The following is a 16722-nucleotide window of genomic DNA, read 5'->3' as shown; positions in this document are numbered from 1 at the left end:
GTGCACCACTTGATGCCCTTCTCAGCTAATTTGTGTTATTCTATATTCTGCATATAACAAGACCTCATATGACCCAATTGTCACACCTCAATGTTTGAATTTTTCACGCATGCTGAGTCTGTGTTGAAGTTGCATCTTATCGACTTAAATGTCAAATTCCTAAAACAGCAACAGAATAACACTGCAATATTCTTTAAAAAAAGATTTAACAAGAGTACAAAAACAGTCGTGTCCTGCCAGCTTCTGTGATCTTAATAAACAGACCAAGGAGAGGAGCCTGGGGTTGGCATATAGCACAAAAGCAAAATATTGCCCATGTTGGAAATCTGAAATAAAAGCAGGAAATACCCAGACGTTAGCTGTTGGAGTCACTGTATGGTTGGTGAATATTGGTTGATAGCCTGTCCCCAGAAATGGAGAAAGAGAAATCAAGAAAGGGAAGAGTTGGAGTTGGGCCATTTAAAGGTGAAAGAAGGGTGGAAATTATAAGCAAAGTAGACATTTTGTTCAGTTCAGGGTGGGTGAAGTAAATGGCACCAATATAGTCTGGTAAATGAGTTGACGGAAGGGGGGCATGGGTAGGACTGGACAAAGAAAGTTCCGCATATCCCACAAAAGGCAGGTAAGATTTGGACCAATGTGCATTCCCAGGGCAATACCTTTTATCTGGACAAAGTGAGTGGAGTTCACAGAGAAGTTATCCAATGTGAGAAAATATTTGTTTGAGCTCTGTTACCTTTATGCCCCCCCCCCCACTACCCAAACCAGCAAGAGTAAATCTAACTTTTTGAATGTATTATTAGTTTACATTTATTGTTAGTTGTGATGTGGTTTAAGATTAAATATCCTTTTTTCAAGAATTTTAGACTAAACAAAGTTATCTCAGGTAGAACCTCCATGGTACTTTATAACAGGTTCCTTATCCTTATAGAATAAGCTCTCTCAGTATATAAAGAATCCTATAATTAAGAATTCTAGACGAGTTAGGGGGCGGGATTCTCTGAGCCTTCATGCCAAAATCGCGCTTGGCGCGGGGTCGGAGAATGGGCGTCAAACCCGAGATCGGGTCCGAGGCCGCTCCCGCTATTCCCCGGTCCCCGCAGAATCGCTGCCAATTGGGCGCGCGCAGTCGAAGTGGCGCCGGTCGGGGGCCATCAAAAGAGGCCCCAGCAGTGATTCTCCAGGGGCAGCTGGCCTAGTTCCTGCGGACGTGGTTCTCTCATGAGTCCCCCCGGTGGTCACTTGGCGTGGTGGCTGCGGACTCAGTCCGCGGCCGCCCTGGTGGGGGGGCAGGGGGTTCATTCACCTCCAGGATGGCAAGGCAATCGATTGGGGGCGATCTGGGAGGGGGGGGCCTATCTCCTTGGTGCCAGTTCGCGGTGTGGGGCGGCCATGTCACGTGGGGCGGCCGCCACAGGCCACCAGCTGTTTTTGGAAAGGACACAAGAACATCCAAACCAGGTCTTGAGTGCTGTGTGCTGGGCCACACCTTTGAAAAGGGTTTTCTGGTTTATGGGATCTTGTTATTAAATTGGAACTGCTTAAGGGGGAAATTTATTGAGGGTTATACATAGAGTACTGTAGCTGTGTGCGATATTTATGTTGGTAGTTAATAAAAATGCTTACTGTATGTGTTTATAAAAATGTGAACTAAATTTGAAGAATAAACGTTGTTCTTGATTAAAAGTGCTTCAGGCCTCTGTTGAATAATACCTGAAAGGCAGGCCTTTGTGCTCACTGTAACCAAAATCAATAAACAGTTGTAGGTCAGGTGAACTCCATTATATACTTTGGAGTTTTCTAAACCCTGGCCCACAACAATCAGAAATGATAACCAAAAAGGAAAAGAAATGGGAAATTAGGGAATCAACAGGGAGAGCCCTTACAACGTCCATAACATATTCAGTTAGGCGGAGGAAGGTTGTAGTGGTTGGGGACTTGTGGGTCTCTGCTATAGGAAGAAACAGAGAGCTTTCATATTTTCCTGCTGGGGAATGGAAGTGTATGGAAATTGGATATCTATGATATAGAACATTGAACATACAGTGCAGAAGGAGGCCATTCAGCCCATCGAGTCTGCACCGACCCACTTAAGCCCTCACTTCCACCCTATCCCCGTAACCCAATAACCCCTCCTAAACTTTTTGGACACTAAGGGCAATTTAGCATGGCCAATCCACCTAACCTGCACGTCTTTGGACTGTGGGAGGAAACCGGAGCACCCGGAGGAAACCCACGCAGACACGGGAAGAACGTGCAGACTCCACACAGACGGTGACCCAGCAGGGAATCGAACCTGGGACCCTGGAGCTGTGAAGTCACAGTGCTAATCACTTGTGCTACCATGCTGCCTGAATCATATCTATGATGAAAAGGAGGTGATTGGGATCAGGAAGACACTGAGGGCATCAGAAGTGTCAGGAACAATACAGATAGGAAGAGAGATTGGGCAAGGGAAGAGAAATCTGGAGTCCCGATAGGATGTAATAATTTCAGTCAGGCAGAAAAGCTGAGGTAGAAGCAGATGTTGTTGACGGGTTCTCTGATATTGGGGACCATGGGGGCCAAGATCTCCAGAGGAATGAGGTCAATGACAGTCCCTTTCACTCCCTCAAAAACGATTATATTTTTAATTCTTCCCAGTTCTGCTGAACGGTTATCAATCTGAAACGTTAACTCTGTTTCTCTCGCCACAGGTACTGCCAGACCTTCTGGGTATTGCCAGCATTGTCTGCGTTTTGATTACAAACAGCAGCCAATCATCAGAAACCTCCCTCGGCTATTGACACTAGTTGACGTTATCTGTACCTACTGTGAACTGGTGATTTTGAGCCTGCTTTAGCCGGCAGTGAGAATGGTGATGTGGGCCCAAAATCCTGAGAGAATCGGAAGACGCGGTTCTCTCTGGCAAGATAGCAAATTCCAATTTTCAACACCCCTCTCCAGAGGAGTAATGTGAAACAGGCCGCGGGAGCCCGGGAATCTAATTGTAATATATTAGCAGGTCGTTATCGAGCACTCACTCCGGGACCTCCCCCCTCACTGAATATTCAGTGGGCGCCGGCATGACATTACTCTGGCGCCATTTACAAGAGTTTGGTCAGGGCTCCCTCTGTGCATCATGTTGCTGGCTTCCTAGCAGCCATCCCCTTGAATGGATCTGGAACAAGTGTTGGGGAAACATTTGTATGGAGTTTCCCACTGATTGCAGAGATAAAGTTGCCTTGTGGCGAGCGAATCAGTGGGAAGCTGTCACAAGCGTACATGATACACGTGGTAAAAAATATATTTTTTTAAAGAGGCTCAATATTCATACAATCATAGGATCCCTACAGTGCAGAAGGAGATCATTTGGCCCATCAAGTTTGCACCTACCCCACCTAGGCCTATCTTCCGTCCTTTAAACATCACGGGTATAGTCCAGGACTAGGACTATGCATGTGCAATGCAGTAGGAGCTCTGCCAGTATCTTTCCGAGTCATTTTGCCTGCGATAAAATGTATACTGATTTAAAATGTAAGATTGATACCACTAAGAAAATCAGTCAGTTTCAGACCAATTCTATGGATTTGAGTTGGATCAGAATCTGTAACAGAGTACAAAATGCATGATCTGCTGTGATAAGTTGAGCAAGTTGTCAAACAATCTCTCCTTCAAATGTTTTCTTCTGAAGTATTGGCAAGTTATACTTGGTACTGATTAAATTTAAATTATATATTAGAGTAACTCCTTTTTACTGTAGCTGATGTGGATTTGATTTTTGTTTTCACCTAAAAACAGGATAAGGAACGTAAACAGAATGAGCTGCCTGAACTTATCCAAATTTTGGAAAGAAATAGAATTGCTGTCACGAAGATGAACAAAAATCTTAGAGAAATGAATAAGGTAATGCTTCTCAATATTGTTGCCCTTCATCTTCGAAGATTAAGGAGCATTGATAAGATAATCTTGAATGAAAAATGAAATGAATGAATGAAAAATGAATGAAATGAAATGAAAATGAAATTCGCTTATTGTCACGAGTAGGCTTCAATGAAGTTACTGTGAAAAGCCCCTAGTCGCCACATTCCGGTGCCTGTTCGGCGAGGCTGGTACGGGAACCGAACCGTGCTGCTGGCCTGCCTTGGTCTGCTTTAAAAGCCAGCGATTTAGCCCAGTGTGCTAAACCAGCCCCTGGAATGCAGTGATGTTACATAATAACTTTTTTTCTATAAGATTGAAATGTTTAAGATGATTAAAGGATTTGAGAGGGGAGATAGAGAGAAACAAAAAAGGTAGATGGAGTTAAGATACAGATCCAACATGATTGAATTGAATGGCAGAATAAGTTCAAAGGGCTGAAATGGCCTCCTTATAAAATGATAGCACAGAAGGAGGCCATTTGACTTGTGTCTCTACCAGCTCTCTGCAAGAGCAGTTCACCTAGAGCCACTCTCTCTTTCCCCAGAGCCCTCTTAATCTTTTTCTCTTCACGGTGGTACAGTGGTTAGCACTGTTGTCTCACAGCGCCAGGGACCTGGGTTCGATTCCGGCCTTGGGTGACTGTGTGGAATCTGCATGATCTCCCCATGTCTGCGTGGGTTTCTTCCGGGCGCTCCAGTTTCCTCCCACAAGTCTCGAAAGATGTGCTGTTAGGTGAATTGGACATTCTGAATTCTCCCTCAGTGTACCCGAACAGGCACCGGAATGTGGCGACTAGGGGATTTTCACAGTAATTTGATTGCAGTGTAATGTAAGCCTACTTGTGACAATAATAAAGATTATTATTATGTCCTGGGAACACAGAAAATAAACCACCAAGAGAGGGACCTTTGTGTGCATGTATACTTGAATGGTGCAGGGCAGATGGATACAGTGGTTAAGAAGGCATATGGTATACTTGCCTTTATTACTAAAGCACATAGATTAAGAGCAGCGAGATTATGCTGGAACTGTATAAAATGTTAATTAGGCCACAGCTGGAGTATTGTGTGAATTTCTGGAAATCACATTATAGGAGGAATATGACAGCACTGGAAAGGGAGCAGAGGAGATTTACCAGGATGTTTGAGATGGAGAGTTTTAGTTATCAAACTTGAACAGACTGGGATTGTTTTCTATGTAGCAGAGGAAATTGAGAGGGGCACATGATTGAGATGTATAAAATTATGAGAGGCATAGAGAGTAGACAGGAATCAACTTTTCCCCTTGATGGAGGGATCAATGACCATGGTGCATAGATTTATGGTGAGGGGAAGGAGGTATAAAGGGGATGTGAGGGTGGTGGGAGTTGGGAATTCACTGCCTGAAAGGGTGGTGGTCATAACATTTAAGAAATATTGACTTGGTGGCGACCATGGAGTAAGTGGTCCCACATTTGTGGGCTCCCGCTCAAGGTGGATTTTTTTCAGTCCTTCCCCACCCGAATGATGTGGTATTTGAGGGCAAAAGGTGTATGAGTGCCCAGGGAAGTTAGAACTCCTCTGGCGAGGTTGGTGTCTTGATCAGCAGACGAGAAGTGCCACAAGAAGGAAAGAACAGCTGGAGCAGGAAAATTCTTGTGGTGCAAAACAGTTAAAGTTGGTTCCTGCCCGTGCAGTGGTTGATGGAGCAGTTGGTGGAGTTTTTAAAAAACAAATTCCAGCAGCAGGAAAGAGGCCTTGGAGGATTTGGCCTAGGTGGTGGAGCTGCTTAAGGTGGCGATTGAGTGAGTGGAGTAGAGTCAGGAGGCTCAGGACCAGGTGATCCAGAAGGTGGAGGAATCGGTGGTGGAGCACGAAGATCGGTTGACCTGGCTGGAGGCGGAGATGAGGATGGTGATGAGCAGCCAGAAAAGGCTGAGAGAGAAATTGGAGGATCTCCAGGACCGCTCCAGGAGGCAAAATGTGAGGATTGTTGGGATGCCTGAAGGCATCAAGGGAGTGAAGGCCGCCAAGTTTGTGGCAAGTATGCTGGAGAGGCCATAGGAGAGGGGACCTCTGACCGGCCCCTCGAGGTGGATCGGACGCACAGGACGCTGAGGAAGTGGCCGCAGGTGAGGGGAGCTGCCGAGGGTGACGGTGGTGAGGCTGTACTGGTTCCTGGATAAGGAAAAGATCCTGAGGTGGGCGAGGCAGATCATGAAATGTATCTGGGAGGGGAGTGAGCTGCAGATTTACTAGGACCTGGGCGCAGAGCTGTTTAAGTGGAGGCTTGGGTGCAACCAGATAAAGGCGGCCCTCTTCAAGGAGGGGTGAATTCTGGGGCTTTGAACCCTGCCCGCTTGTGGGTGACGTATTAGAAACAGAAATTTTATTTTGACTCACCGGAGGAGGAGATGGACTTTATGAGAGACCATGGACTGGGAGGAGTGTGAGGACATTGAACTTGAGAGAGGAGTTTTGTGTAAATTGTGGGGCACATTGGGTGGGTAAATTTGGGTAGGTTTCGATAGGGGGAACGGAGATGGTGAGTGCGCCTTTTGTTTCTCTTTGTGGTTAGGAGGATTGGTGGGGGTGAGTGGTGGACTAGAAGGGTGAGAGGAAGTCAGAAGCCTTGGGCAGGGCCACCATGCTAGCTGGACGGGTTAGTTAACAGGAGTGAAGTGGGAGGTTGCCAGGAGGAAGGTGTGGTGGGGAGTGGGATTGGGTTGGCTTTTGTTTGGTTGTGGGGGAAAGAGGGGAGGGGGGAGTGTTGCTGACATGGGTGTGGTTGGTGTGGTGCAGTTGGGAAGGGAGAGATGGGGTTGGACATCTAAGGGCAGGCCAGGGTCTGGCTTAAAAAGGGATATGGCTGATAGGCAGGGGAATGTGGAATGTGTGAGGGTTGAATGGTCCGGTTAAACATTCGCATGTTTTCGTGCATCTGAAGAGCCTGTTGTGTTCTTGCAGGAGACGCACCTGAAGTTGGCGGATCAGACGAAGCTGAGCAAGGGATGGGTGCGCAGGTATTCACTCGAGGTTAGATATGAAGACGAGGGGGGTGATGCTGTTGGTTAACTAGAGAGTGGCTTTTGAGGTGGGGAGCATTGCAGCTGGTCCGGGTTGGGGTAGGTATGTGATGGTCAGTGGAAAATTGGAGGGGATGCTGGAAGTCCTGGTGAATGTTTATGGCCCAAATTGGGATGATGTGGACTGTATGAGGCGGGTGTTAGGGAGGATCCCGGTCCTAGATCTGCATTGGATGATTGGGGGGGGGTGGGGGGCGATTTCAATATTGTCCTAGATCCGAGTTTGGACCGGTCGAGTCATAAGTCGTCAAGGGTGTCGGCGGTGGCGAGAGAGTTGAAGGGGCTCATGGAGCGCATGGCAGAGGTGAACCCGTGGAGTTTTGGGAGGCCGAGGGTGAAGGAGTTTTCGTACTTCTCCCGTGTGCACTGGGTGTATTCCCGGATCAACATTTCTGTTATGGAAAAGGCGCTGCTGGCGACGGTCCTGACTCGGAGTACTCAGCGATTGTGGTTTCTGACCACGTGCCGCACTGGGTGGAGGCCCAACAGCCACAGTGGAAGTTGGATGTGGGGCTGCTGGCAGATGTGTGTGAGCGAATGAGGGCTGCTATTCGGGGTTATGTGGAGTTGAACGATATGGGGGAGGCCGCCACGCAGTGGGAGGCACTTATGGCGGTAGTTAGGGGGGGAATTTATTTCAATTCGGGTGGATAGGGAAAGGGTGGAGTGAGGAGAGAGCACGACTGGTAGAGGAGATCTTGAGGGTAGATCGAAGGTACTCAGTGGTGCTGGAGGAGGGATAGTTAAAGGCGAGGCAAAGGCTCCAGATGGAGTTTGCGTTGGTATCCAAGGGGAAGGCGGTGGGGAAGTTGCGGAGAGTGAGAGGGGCAATGTATGAGTGCAGGGAAAAGGCAAACAGGATGCTGGCCCATTAGTTGAGGAAGCAGGCAGCAACGAGGGAGATTGGTAGTGTGAGGGATGAAAGGGGTATGGTGGTGATAGATCCGGAGGTGGTGAATGGAACATTTGAGGATTTCTATAGGAGGCTGTATGAGTCGGAGCCTCCCGACTGGGGAGGTGTGGATGCTGCGGTTCCTGGATGGGTTGGAGTTCCCTAAGGTGGAGGGGGAAAGGGTTCAGGGGTTGGGGATCCCGATTGGGTTAAGGGAGGTGATGGACAGCATTGGTGCGATGCAGGCGAGGAAGGTCCTACGGCCGGAGGAGTACCCAGAGAGTTTCATAAGAAGTTTGGTGCGGAGCTGGGGCTGTTGTTGATGAGGATGTACAATGAGGCGAGGGATAGGGGGGAGCTCCCCCCCACATTGTCGCAGACGTCCATTTCCCTGATCATAAATAAAGATAAGGACCCGGAGCAGTGTGGGTCTTATCACCCGGTATCGCTGCTGAACATCAATGCAAAGTTGTTGGATAAGGTGCTATCATCACCCATTGAGGACTGTGATAGGGGACGATCAGACGGAATTTGTGAAGAGAATCTGAATTTATCAGATTCTGCAAAGCCCCACCCCTTCTCCAGGAACACCCGCTTCACTTGCGGGGTCAACCCCCCACCCCCCTCACACAAACAGGCCGGGATGAGGGTAGAGGCCTTGCAGAGGGTGAACGTATCCTCGTCATGTGTGAGGTTAAACCTCATCCAATTTAAGGTGGTGCATGGGGCTTACATGACGGTGGTGGGATGAGTAGGTTTTTGTGGGGTGGAGGATAGGTGTGGGCGGTGTGCAGGGGGGCCCGTGAATCATGTCCACATGTTCTGGGCGTGTCCAAGACTGAGGAGGTTCTGGCAGTGGTTCTCGGATATGTCCGAGGTTCTGGGTGTGGGGATGGTTACCAGTTCAGAGGTTGCGAAATTTGGTATGTCGGAAGTCCGGTAGTCCAGATGAGGAGAGAGGCCAACTTGTTGGCCTTTGCCTCCCTGATAGCCCAGAGATGGATTTTGTTGTGTTGGTGGGACTCCGAAGGCAGGGATATGGGTGAGTGACCTGGTAGAATTCCGGGGTTGGAGAAGGTCAAGTTCGCTTTGCAAAGGTTGGTAGAGGGGTTCACCCGGAGGTGGAAACCATTCACTGATTTCTTCAGGGAGGACTGAAGGGTCAGTAGATGGGGGGGGGGGGGGGGGGGGGGGATAAGGGGGTAAAAACTGGGAAGTTGTGATGTGGTGGGGTGTTGGTATCGGCTGGAGGTTGGGGATTTGTGGTTGTTGATTCGGTTTGGTAGTCTTCTGATATTTTTGACTGGATTCTCCGTTCCTGAGTGCTGACTCCAACGGAGGATCCCTGGTGTTTCATGACGGGAAGATCGGTGCAAAACCCTCACCGATTCTGGTACCGATGAGGGGCTAGCACCGGCGCCGCATGAAACACCCGCGGAATGCACGGGAAACAGTCGGAGAATCATTCGGTCCCGTGCTGCACATGAACAGAACTGACAAGCTGCAGCCGCGCTTGCCTACATCTCCCACATACGCACCGGTCATGCTGGAAAAAATGGCGGCAGCCATGCAGCACCGCGAACCCGCCCATCCCGACCCCACCGCCCACATCCTGGCCACCTCCGCCATTCCCCCCAGCCCAGGTAGAAGCCCACAGCCAGTGGCACGGATCTTGGCCGAGTGTGGCGGCGCTGAACGCTGTCCGCACGCCCTCTCTCTCTCTCTCCCCACAGCCGGCACACCAGGGTCACGACCGCTGGGCCCACACATGGGTACTTGGCCCATCGGAGGCGGAGCATCGCGGGTGGGCAGGCTGATGACGTACCAAAGGTGTTGCGACTGCATGCGGCGCGCGTCCCAATGATGGCCGTTATGAAGAATCCCGCCCTTTGTTTATATATGTAAAAGGCCTTGAATAAAAATATTTTAAAAAAAACATTTAAGAAGTATTTAAATGTGTACTTGTGATGATGGCAAGGCACACAAAGCTATGGGTCATGTGCTAGAAATTGTGATTAGAATAGTTAGGTGGTTGTTCTTGTCTGGCGCAGGCGCAATGGGCTGAAAGGCTTTTTCTGTGCTGTAGACCTCTATGACTTGTTTGAAGAAAACGATGATCAAATAAAGAGGAGAATCTAATCATAGAATCCCTACACCGCAGAAGGAGGCCATTTGGCACATCAGATCAGTACCGACACTCTGAAAGAGCACTCTACCCACGCCCACTCCCCACTCTATCCCCATAAATACATCCCCATAACCCCACCTTACCTACACACACATCTTTGGACACTAAGGGACAAATTTAGCATGGCCAATCCACTTAACCTGCATATCTTTGGACTGTGAGAGGAAACCGGAGAACCCGGAGGAAACCCCGCAGACATGGAGAGAATGTGCAAACTCCACACAGTCACCCAAGGCCTAAATTGAACCCAGGTCCCTGGCACTGTGAGACAGCAGTGCTAATCACAGTGCCATCAAAAAGAGCCGCTTATGCAGTGTTACAACCCTCTGGGCGAGTGCATGGTCAATTCCAGACCCACAGGCCCTGGAGTCCCAACACAAGTGAATTAACCAATAATTTCTATAAAGTTTCTGAGATCTTTGACCCTTGACTGCTCCAATGACTTACAGGCACCAGATTTGTAAGTGAAACATAACAACTGTTTATTTCTAATAACAATAAAGATAAGGCATGCTATTATTATACTAGAATAACGGCCAACTAATCTACTACTCTCCTCTTTTATCATCCCATACTCTACCCAAACACACACAAGACGGACAGACACAGAGGGAAGGGGAGGGTAAAAATAATAGAGGATTAATGTGAGATGAAGGTGAATGTCCTTGCTTCGGATGTTGAAGTTGTTTTTCCAGTTGACTGTCCTTCCAGGATTGCAAAGTGATTGAGAACTGCTGGTTGGATGGCTAACAAGGGCATTCTGGGTGGAAACCTTCAGGCAGAACTCTCAAGCATGGGATCCCCTCTGGGGAGTCACTTTAATTTGTATTAACATGGGCCTTCACTTGGAAGATCCATCTCAGGTCTGTTTAGTTTTGACTTGCTTCCAACTCCACCAGAATAACTAACAGCCTCATTGGGATCCTGGGCGATATTCTCCGACCCCCCCGCCGGGTCGGAGAATCGCCGGGGGCTGGCGTGAATCCCGCCCCCGCCGGTTGCCGAAGTCACTGGCACCGGAGATTCGGCGGGGGCGGGAATCGCGCCACGCCGGTTGGCGGGGCCCCCCCCGCGCGATTCTCCGGCCCGGATGAGCCGAAGTCCCGCCGCTAAAATGCCTATCCCACCGGCGTAGATTAAACCACCTACCTTACCGGCGGGACAAGGCGGCGCGGGCGGGCTCCGGGGTCCTGGGGGGGCGTGGGGCGATCTGGCCCCGGGGGGTGCCCCCACGGTGGCCTGGCCCGCGATCGGGGCCCATCCGCGGGCGGGCCTGTGCAGTGGGGGCACTCTTTCCCTTCCGCCTCCGCCACGGTCTCCACCATGGCGGAGGTAGAAGAGACTTCCTCCACTGTGCATGTGCGGGAATGCCGTCAGCGGCCGCTGACGCTCCCGCGCATGCGCCACCCGGAGATGTAATTTCCACGCCAGCTGGCGGGGCACCAAAGGCCTTTTCCGCCAGCTGGCGGGGCGGAAATTTGTCCAGCGCCGACCTAGTCCCTTAAGGTTGGGGCTCGGCCCCCAAAGATGCGGAGCATTCCGCACCTTTGGGGCGGTGCGATGCCCTTCTGATTTGCGCCGTTTTGGGCGCCAGTCGGCGGACATCGCACCGTTTCCGGAGAATTTCGCCCAAGTTCTCCACACGAGATTGCAAGAAATACTTTTAAAATCACTGACCCTGCTCAGCTAGTGGCTGTATTGGTTCCTTAAGATTACTTGCCTCCACTCAAACCCAGCTCTCAGCCTGGATTTTTAAAAATCTTGCTTGGTGTCCAGTTTCCCGAGAACGTATACCAGCTCAGTTGAGGAGAAAACAGGGCCTCCAACCGGGCTGATTGAGAGAGTTTACTCTCTGAGAGAGAGTCCAAAAAAGCTTTCTTTAGCTCTGTGTTCAAAACTATCGAAAACTCCTGAGAATAAACCTGCCTTTGCAGAGCATTCTGGAACGGCCAGCACCAATCAACAGTTAAGACCCGGGAGTATAAAGTGGTCTACTGGCCGACAGCCAAGTCCATCAAGATGTGTCATCATTGATGTCAGAGCAACAGCAGAGCATGCTGGTTTTGAATTAAAGGTGCAGTTCATCTTAAAGGTATAGGCAAGTACATAATTATAAAAGCCAAAATAAAGGGAATACACAGGGAAACAAGGGGTGGGATTCTCCGACCCCCCCGCCGGGTCGGAGAATTGCCGGGGGGCAGCGTGAATCCCGCCCCACCGCTCCGGCGGAATTCTCCGGCGCCGGTTTTTGGGCGGGGGTGGGGATCAGCCCGGCAATTCTCCGGGCCCCGATGGGCTGAGCGGCCACCCGTTTTCGGCCAGTCCCGCCAGCGTGAAATGGACAAGGTCCATACCGGCGGGACCTGGCTTTGAGGGCGGCCTGTGGAGTCCTTGGGGGGGCACGGGGGATCCGGCCCTGGGGGGGGGGCCCTCACGGTGGCCTGGCCCGCGATCGGGGCCCACCGATCTGCGGGCGGGCCTGTGCCATGGGGACACTCTTTTCCTCCGCGCCGGCCTGTGTAAGGCTCCGCGATGGCCAGTGCGGAGAAGAAACCCCCTGCGCATGTGCAAGAAACATGGCAGCTGTCCTGCACATGCACCAGAACACGCTGCCGCTCCTGCGCATGCGCCAACTCGCGCCGGCTGGCGAAGGCCCTTCGGCGCCGGTTGGCATGACGCCAACCCATCCAGCGCCGTCCAAGTCCCCGGAAGTGCGGAGGATTCCGCACCTTCCGGGCGGCCCAACGCTGAAGTGGTTCACACCACTCTTTGGCGTCGGTACGGCCCGCCCCGCCGGTTGCGGGAGAATCCCGCCCAAGATTTAAACAGGAGCATGACTGGGAAAAAAAGATATATCCACTGTTGAGAGATCACTCCAGGAGAGTTAAAGGTATCTACAACAAAAGTTGTGTATGATACATATGATGGGCCAAACCAACCAAAGAACTTCAAGTTTATGCTGATCAGCACAACATGAATTTCCAGAAAGCCCTGAAGAAATTGCACAGTCCTCCAACATATGGCTACTCACCTATTTCCAGCACTGACAGGCAATCCCACCTGCAGGATAGGCAACAAAGAGCGCTGGACTGAGTACTACAGGGGTGTGCTTAACTACCCATTCACTGTAAATGAGGCTGCCATTGACAAGCTTCCAGACTGGCCCAAGTACGGAATTCTGGGCAATAAAATCTCTGTTGTGGAAGCTGTCAAAACCATCAGACCTCTACCCTCTAGGCTCAGATGGAATCCTAGTCAAAATTTACAAATCCCCAGCTAGCCATCAAACTCACACGATTATGTCACAGAATATGGGATCAGCAAACCATTCCTCAGGAATGCCGTGGTTGTTCACTTGGGAAAAAAACACTTAATTCTCTATGTGACAACCGCAGAATAATCTCGCTGCTTGTGATAACTGGTAAGATACTCGCAAAAGTTCTACTCCATAGACTGGTAAGCCACATAGCAGAATGTGAATTGCCAGAATGTCAATTAAAGTGGATTTAGGGAAGACTTGGGACATAATCTGCAATTTTCAGAAAATACAAGAGAAATTCCACAAACAACAAGTGAGACTTTACTGTGCCTTTGTTGACCTGACAAAGAAAGGCCTTTAAACAGGCCTCTTGTGGAAAATCTTAGCCATATTTTGATGGCCTGATAGAGCTGTAAATCTGATACAGCAGTTTCACATGGAAAGATGGCCAGAGTCAATGACTGGTGAATATACTGACCCTTTGATGTAACAAGTTGTGTGAAGCAAGAATGTGTCATGACCCCTGTGCTCTTCAGTATATGCTTTGGAAACACAATCTCCAGAAATACCTACATTGACAGCGAGGTTTCAAATAGAATTGCCAGAGAAAGCTCACCATTTATCTGTTTACGCAAGAGACTAAGGAAGCAAGATATCAAACCTACTGCAATGCTTGCTGCGTACAAAGCTGTGGTAATACCTACTCCTGTGTCAGAAATGGATTCCTACTCCAGACGTATGAAACAGTTGGAGAGTGTTATATCTCTCAGTTAGCTGCAAAGAGAAAAGCTGTGGAGGTGCCCTCACTCAAGATTGTTACAAATATAATGAGAGGTTTTATTTTGGGACATTGCTCATACAACCTAAGATGGAGAATTGAAGTTTGCAAACACTTACTGCTGATGTCACACCAGCAGGGATGTATTCTCTCATACATAACACCCCTCCCCCATTACTGCTTTAGTACAATGACAACGACTTAACATTTATACAACAGACAAACTTAATGCATTATCTCTACACATATATATACAACTCAATAACACAGGGCGGAATTCGCTGTTGGCTGGTGCTGAAATCGTGAAATGTGATTGGGCAGAGAATAAGTTCTGATGCCAAAATTGCGCCATGGGGCCGATTTGACGACACCTGAACAGTGACGTCAATGTGGTCCAGAACGCCTGGACAGTAAACACTGTTTGCATGTCATTAGCGGGCGTGAACCGGTATTCTCCAGGGTTTCCGCGATTCTCTACCTCCGATGGGCCAAGTTCCCGATGCCATGGTTCACTTGTGCTTTTAAAAATCATGAAATCGGTGTCATGGCTACTGAGGGAGAGAGAGGGGTTATGGAAAGTGTCCAACATCGCCATAGTTTAGCATAGCTGACAGTTATGCGCTGACCGTGGGGCTTCTGCCAGGGCTGGGAGAGTAGCGGAGGGTGGCCAGGAGATGGACTGCGGGGTTGGGGTGGATGGACATGGAACACCGTTGCCGCAGCTGCAAGGCAGCCATGCAACTGCACATGCCACTAACAACCCACTGTTAACTTAGGGCCACGGGTCGTATAGGTGGCCCCCACAGGCTCTCTAGCCCCAGCTGGTCCATCAGCTGGATGGGCATGCTCCAGCGCAACCAGTGCCACCTTGTTGGCTGGGATGAGTCTGTGTGGGGATTGTAATATGTATATGCGGCAGCAGCTTGTCAGCCTCCGAAGTGTCAATCACGGACCCGGCGAATCCTGCATTAATTTACATTGGAATCGATTGTGTTCCACGTGGCGCCAGTGCTAGCCCCTCAAGGGTCACTAAATCGTTCCAGGTGTGGCACCAGTTTTGCTGTCGTGAAAGTCCATGAATCCTGCCTGTGATGAACGGTTACTGCCTTATCATCATGTAAGGTGATGTCCCCTTTAAGACCAGGCTTGGAACCCTGGGGACTCCGCCTCTGGCTCCGCCCATCTGGGAGCCATACATAAAGGCCTGCCTCATGGTCTGTATAGCAGTCAGCTCTCGTCCAAATCTGTAGCATAGTTATTAGCCTAATAAAGCCTTCTTTACAGTTTAATCTCTAAGTATCATTATTGAGGGTACCTCAATTTATTAGGCTAAACTAGATTCAGGATGGACGCAGGCCTAAAACCAGAGAAGCTCAATCTGGAAGCACGAATGCCGGAGGCAAAGGAAATTTTTAAATACTGGCTGCGGTGCTTCGAGGCCTACCTGGACTCCGCAGAGACTCCCATCCTGGGGCCACGCAAGCTGCGTCTACTCCACGCCCGGGTGAGTCACAGAATCTCCGCCACGCTCGATAAGGCGACGATTTATGAGGAAGCGATTGAGTTGCTCCGCAAGCGGTTTGTCAAACCCGTCAATGAGGTGCACGCCCGGCATCTGCTCTCTACCTGCCGGCAGCGCTCGGGGGAATCGCTCGACGGGTTTGTTGAGAAACTCACCGCGCTGGCCAGGAACTGTGACCATCAGAATGTGACAGGGGAAGTCCATATGAACCTGCACATCAGAGATTCTTTCGTGTCCGGCATCCGCTCGACCTACATCCGGCAACGACTGCTCGAAAACGGGGCAAAAAACCTCCAGGAGACGCTAACGCTCGCCTCCTCGCTGGAGGTGGCCCGACACAACTTGGGTACGTACCCCGCGGACTCTGCCAGCCCCCCCCGGACTTCCTCAGACTCGCCCGTATTACAGGCCTGCGCCACGCGGCGACCCGCTCACCATGGGGGCACACGTTGCAACTTCTGCGGGCAGGGCCAGCACCCACGCCCACGCTGCCCAGCCTGCTCCGCGATCTGCAGCGACTGCGGGAAGAAAGGGCACTTTGCGAGGGTCTGCCTGGCCAGACCCAGGGGCCAGAAAAACAAAGAACAGCCGGCCCGAAAATCGGGCTCCCAGGCCCGCAGGCCTCGCAATGCTGCTGCGCACCGACCCGACACGTCCTCTTCTGATGCGTCATCAGCCTCGTGCGAATCATGGGAGCGGCCATCTTCTCGACCCGACACGTGCGACCAACGGCAGCGGCCATTTTACGACTCCGACTACCCGCAACTGGGTGCGATCACCCTCGATCAAACTCGGCCAAAACACCTGCAGGACTCCATGATGCAGGTCCAGGTCAACGGGCACGACACTGCATGCCTCTTCGACTCCGGGAGCACGGAGAGCTTTATCCACCCTGAAACGGTAAGGCGCTGCTCCCTACGCACCCATCCCACATCCCAAACCATAGCCCTCGCATCTGGGTCCCACTCGGTACAAATCACGGGGTACTGTATTGCGGATCTCTCGATCCAGGGTACCAAATATACCCGTTTCAAATTTTATATCCTCCCTCACCTCTGTGCCCCCCTGCTGCTCGGACTGGATTTCCAGTGCAGCCACCGAAGCCTGACACTGAAG

The 16722-nt window shown here is 50.5% G+C and overlaps 1 protein-coding gene across 4 annotated transcripts in view; it reads left to right on the top strand.

Annotated features, from left to right (window-relative positions):
* Positions 1–16722, top strand: part of dnai7 (dynein axonemal intermediate chain 7) — a 184643-nt gene that overhangs the window by 32618 nt on the left and 135303 nt on the right. For 2 of the 4 annotated variants that reach the window (XM_072471822.1, XM_072471821.1), the window contains 2 exons: positions 3781–3885; positions 6849–6917. In XM_072471822.1, coding sequence (XP_072327923.1) covers positions 3781–3885; positions 6849–6917 — 174 coding nt within the window. The remainder of the gene's footprint in view (positions 1–3780; positions 3886–6848; positions 6918–16722) is intronic. The other 2 variants (XM_072471824.1, XM_072471823.1) reach the window with 1 other exon arrangement.

The sequence above is a fragment of the Scyliorhinus torazame genome, chromosome 13, assembly GCF_047496885.1.
Source record: "Scyliorhinus torazame isolate Kashiwa2021f chromosome 13, sScyTor2.1, whole genome shotgun sequence".
In the NCBI taxonomy this organism is placed as follows: Eukaryota; Metazoa; Chordata; class Chondrichthyes; order Carcharhiniformes; family Scyliorhinidae; genus Scyliorhinus; species Scyliorhinus torazame.
The sequence above is the reverse complement of the archived record's forward strand: the minus strand, read 5'-3'. Positions and strand labels throughout refer to the sequence as shown.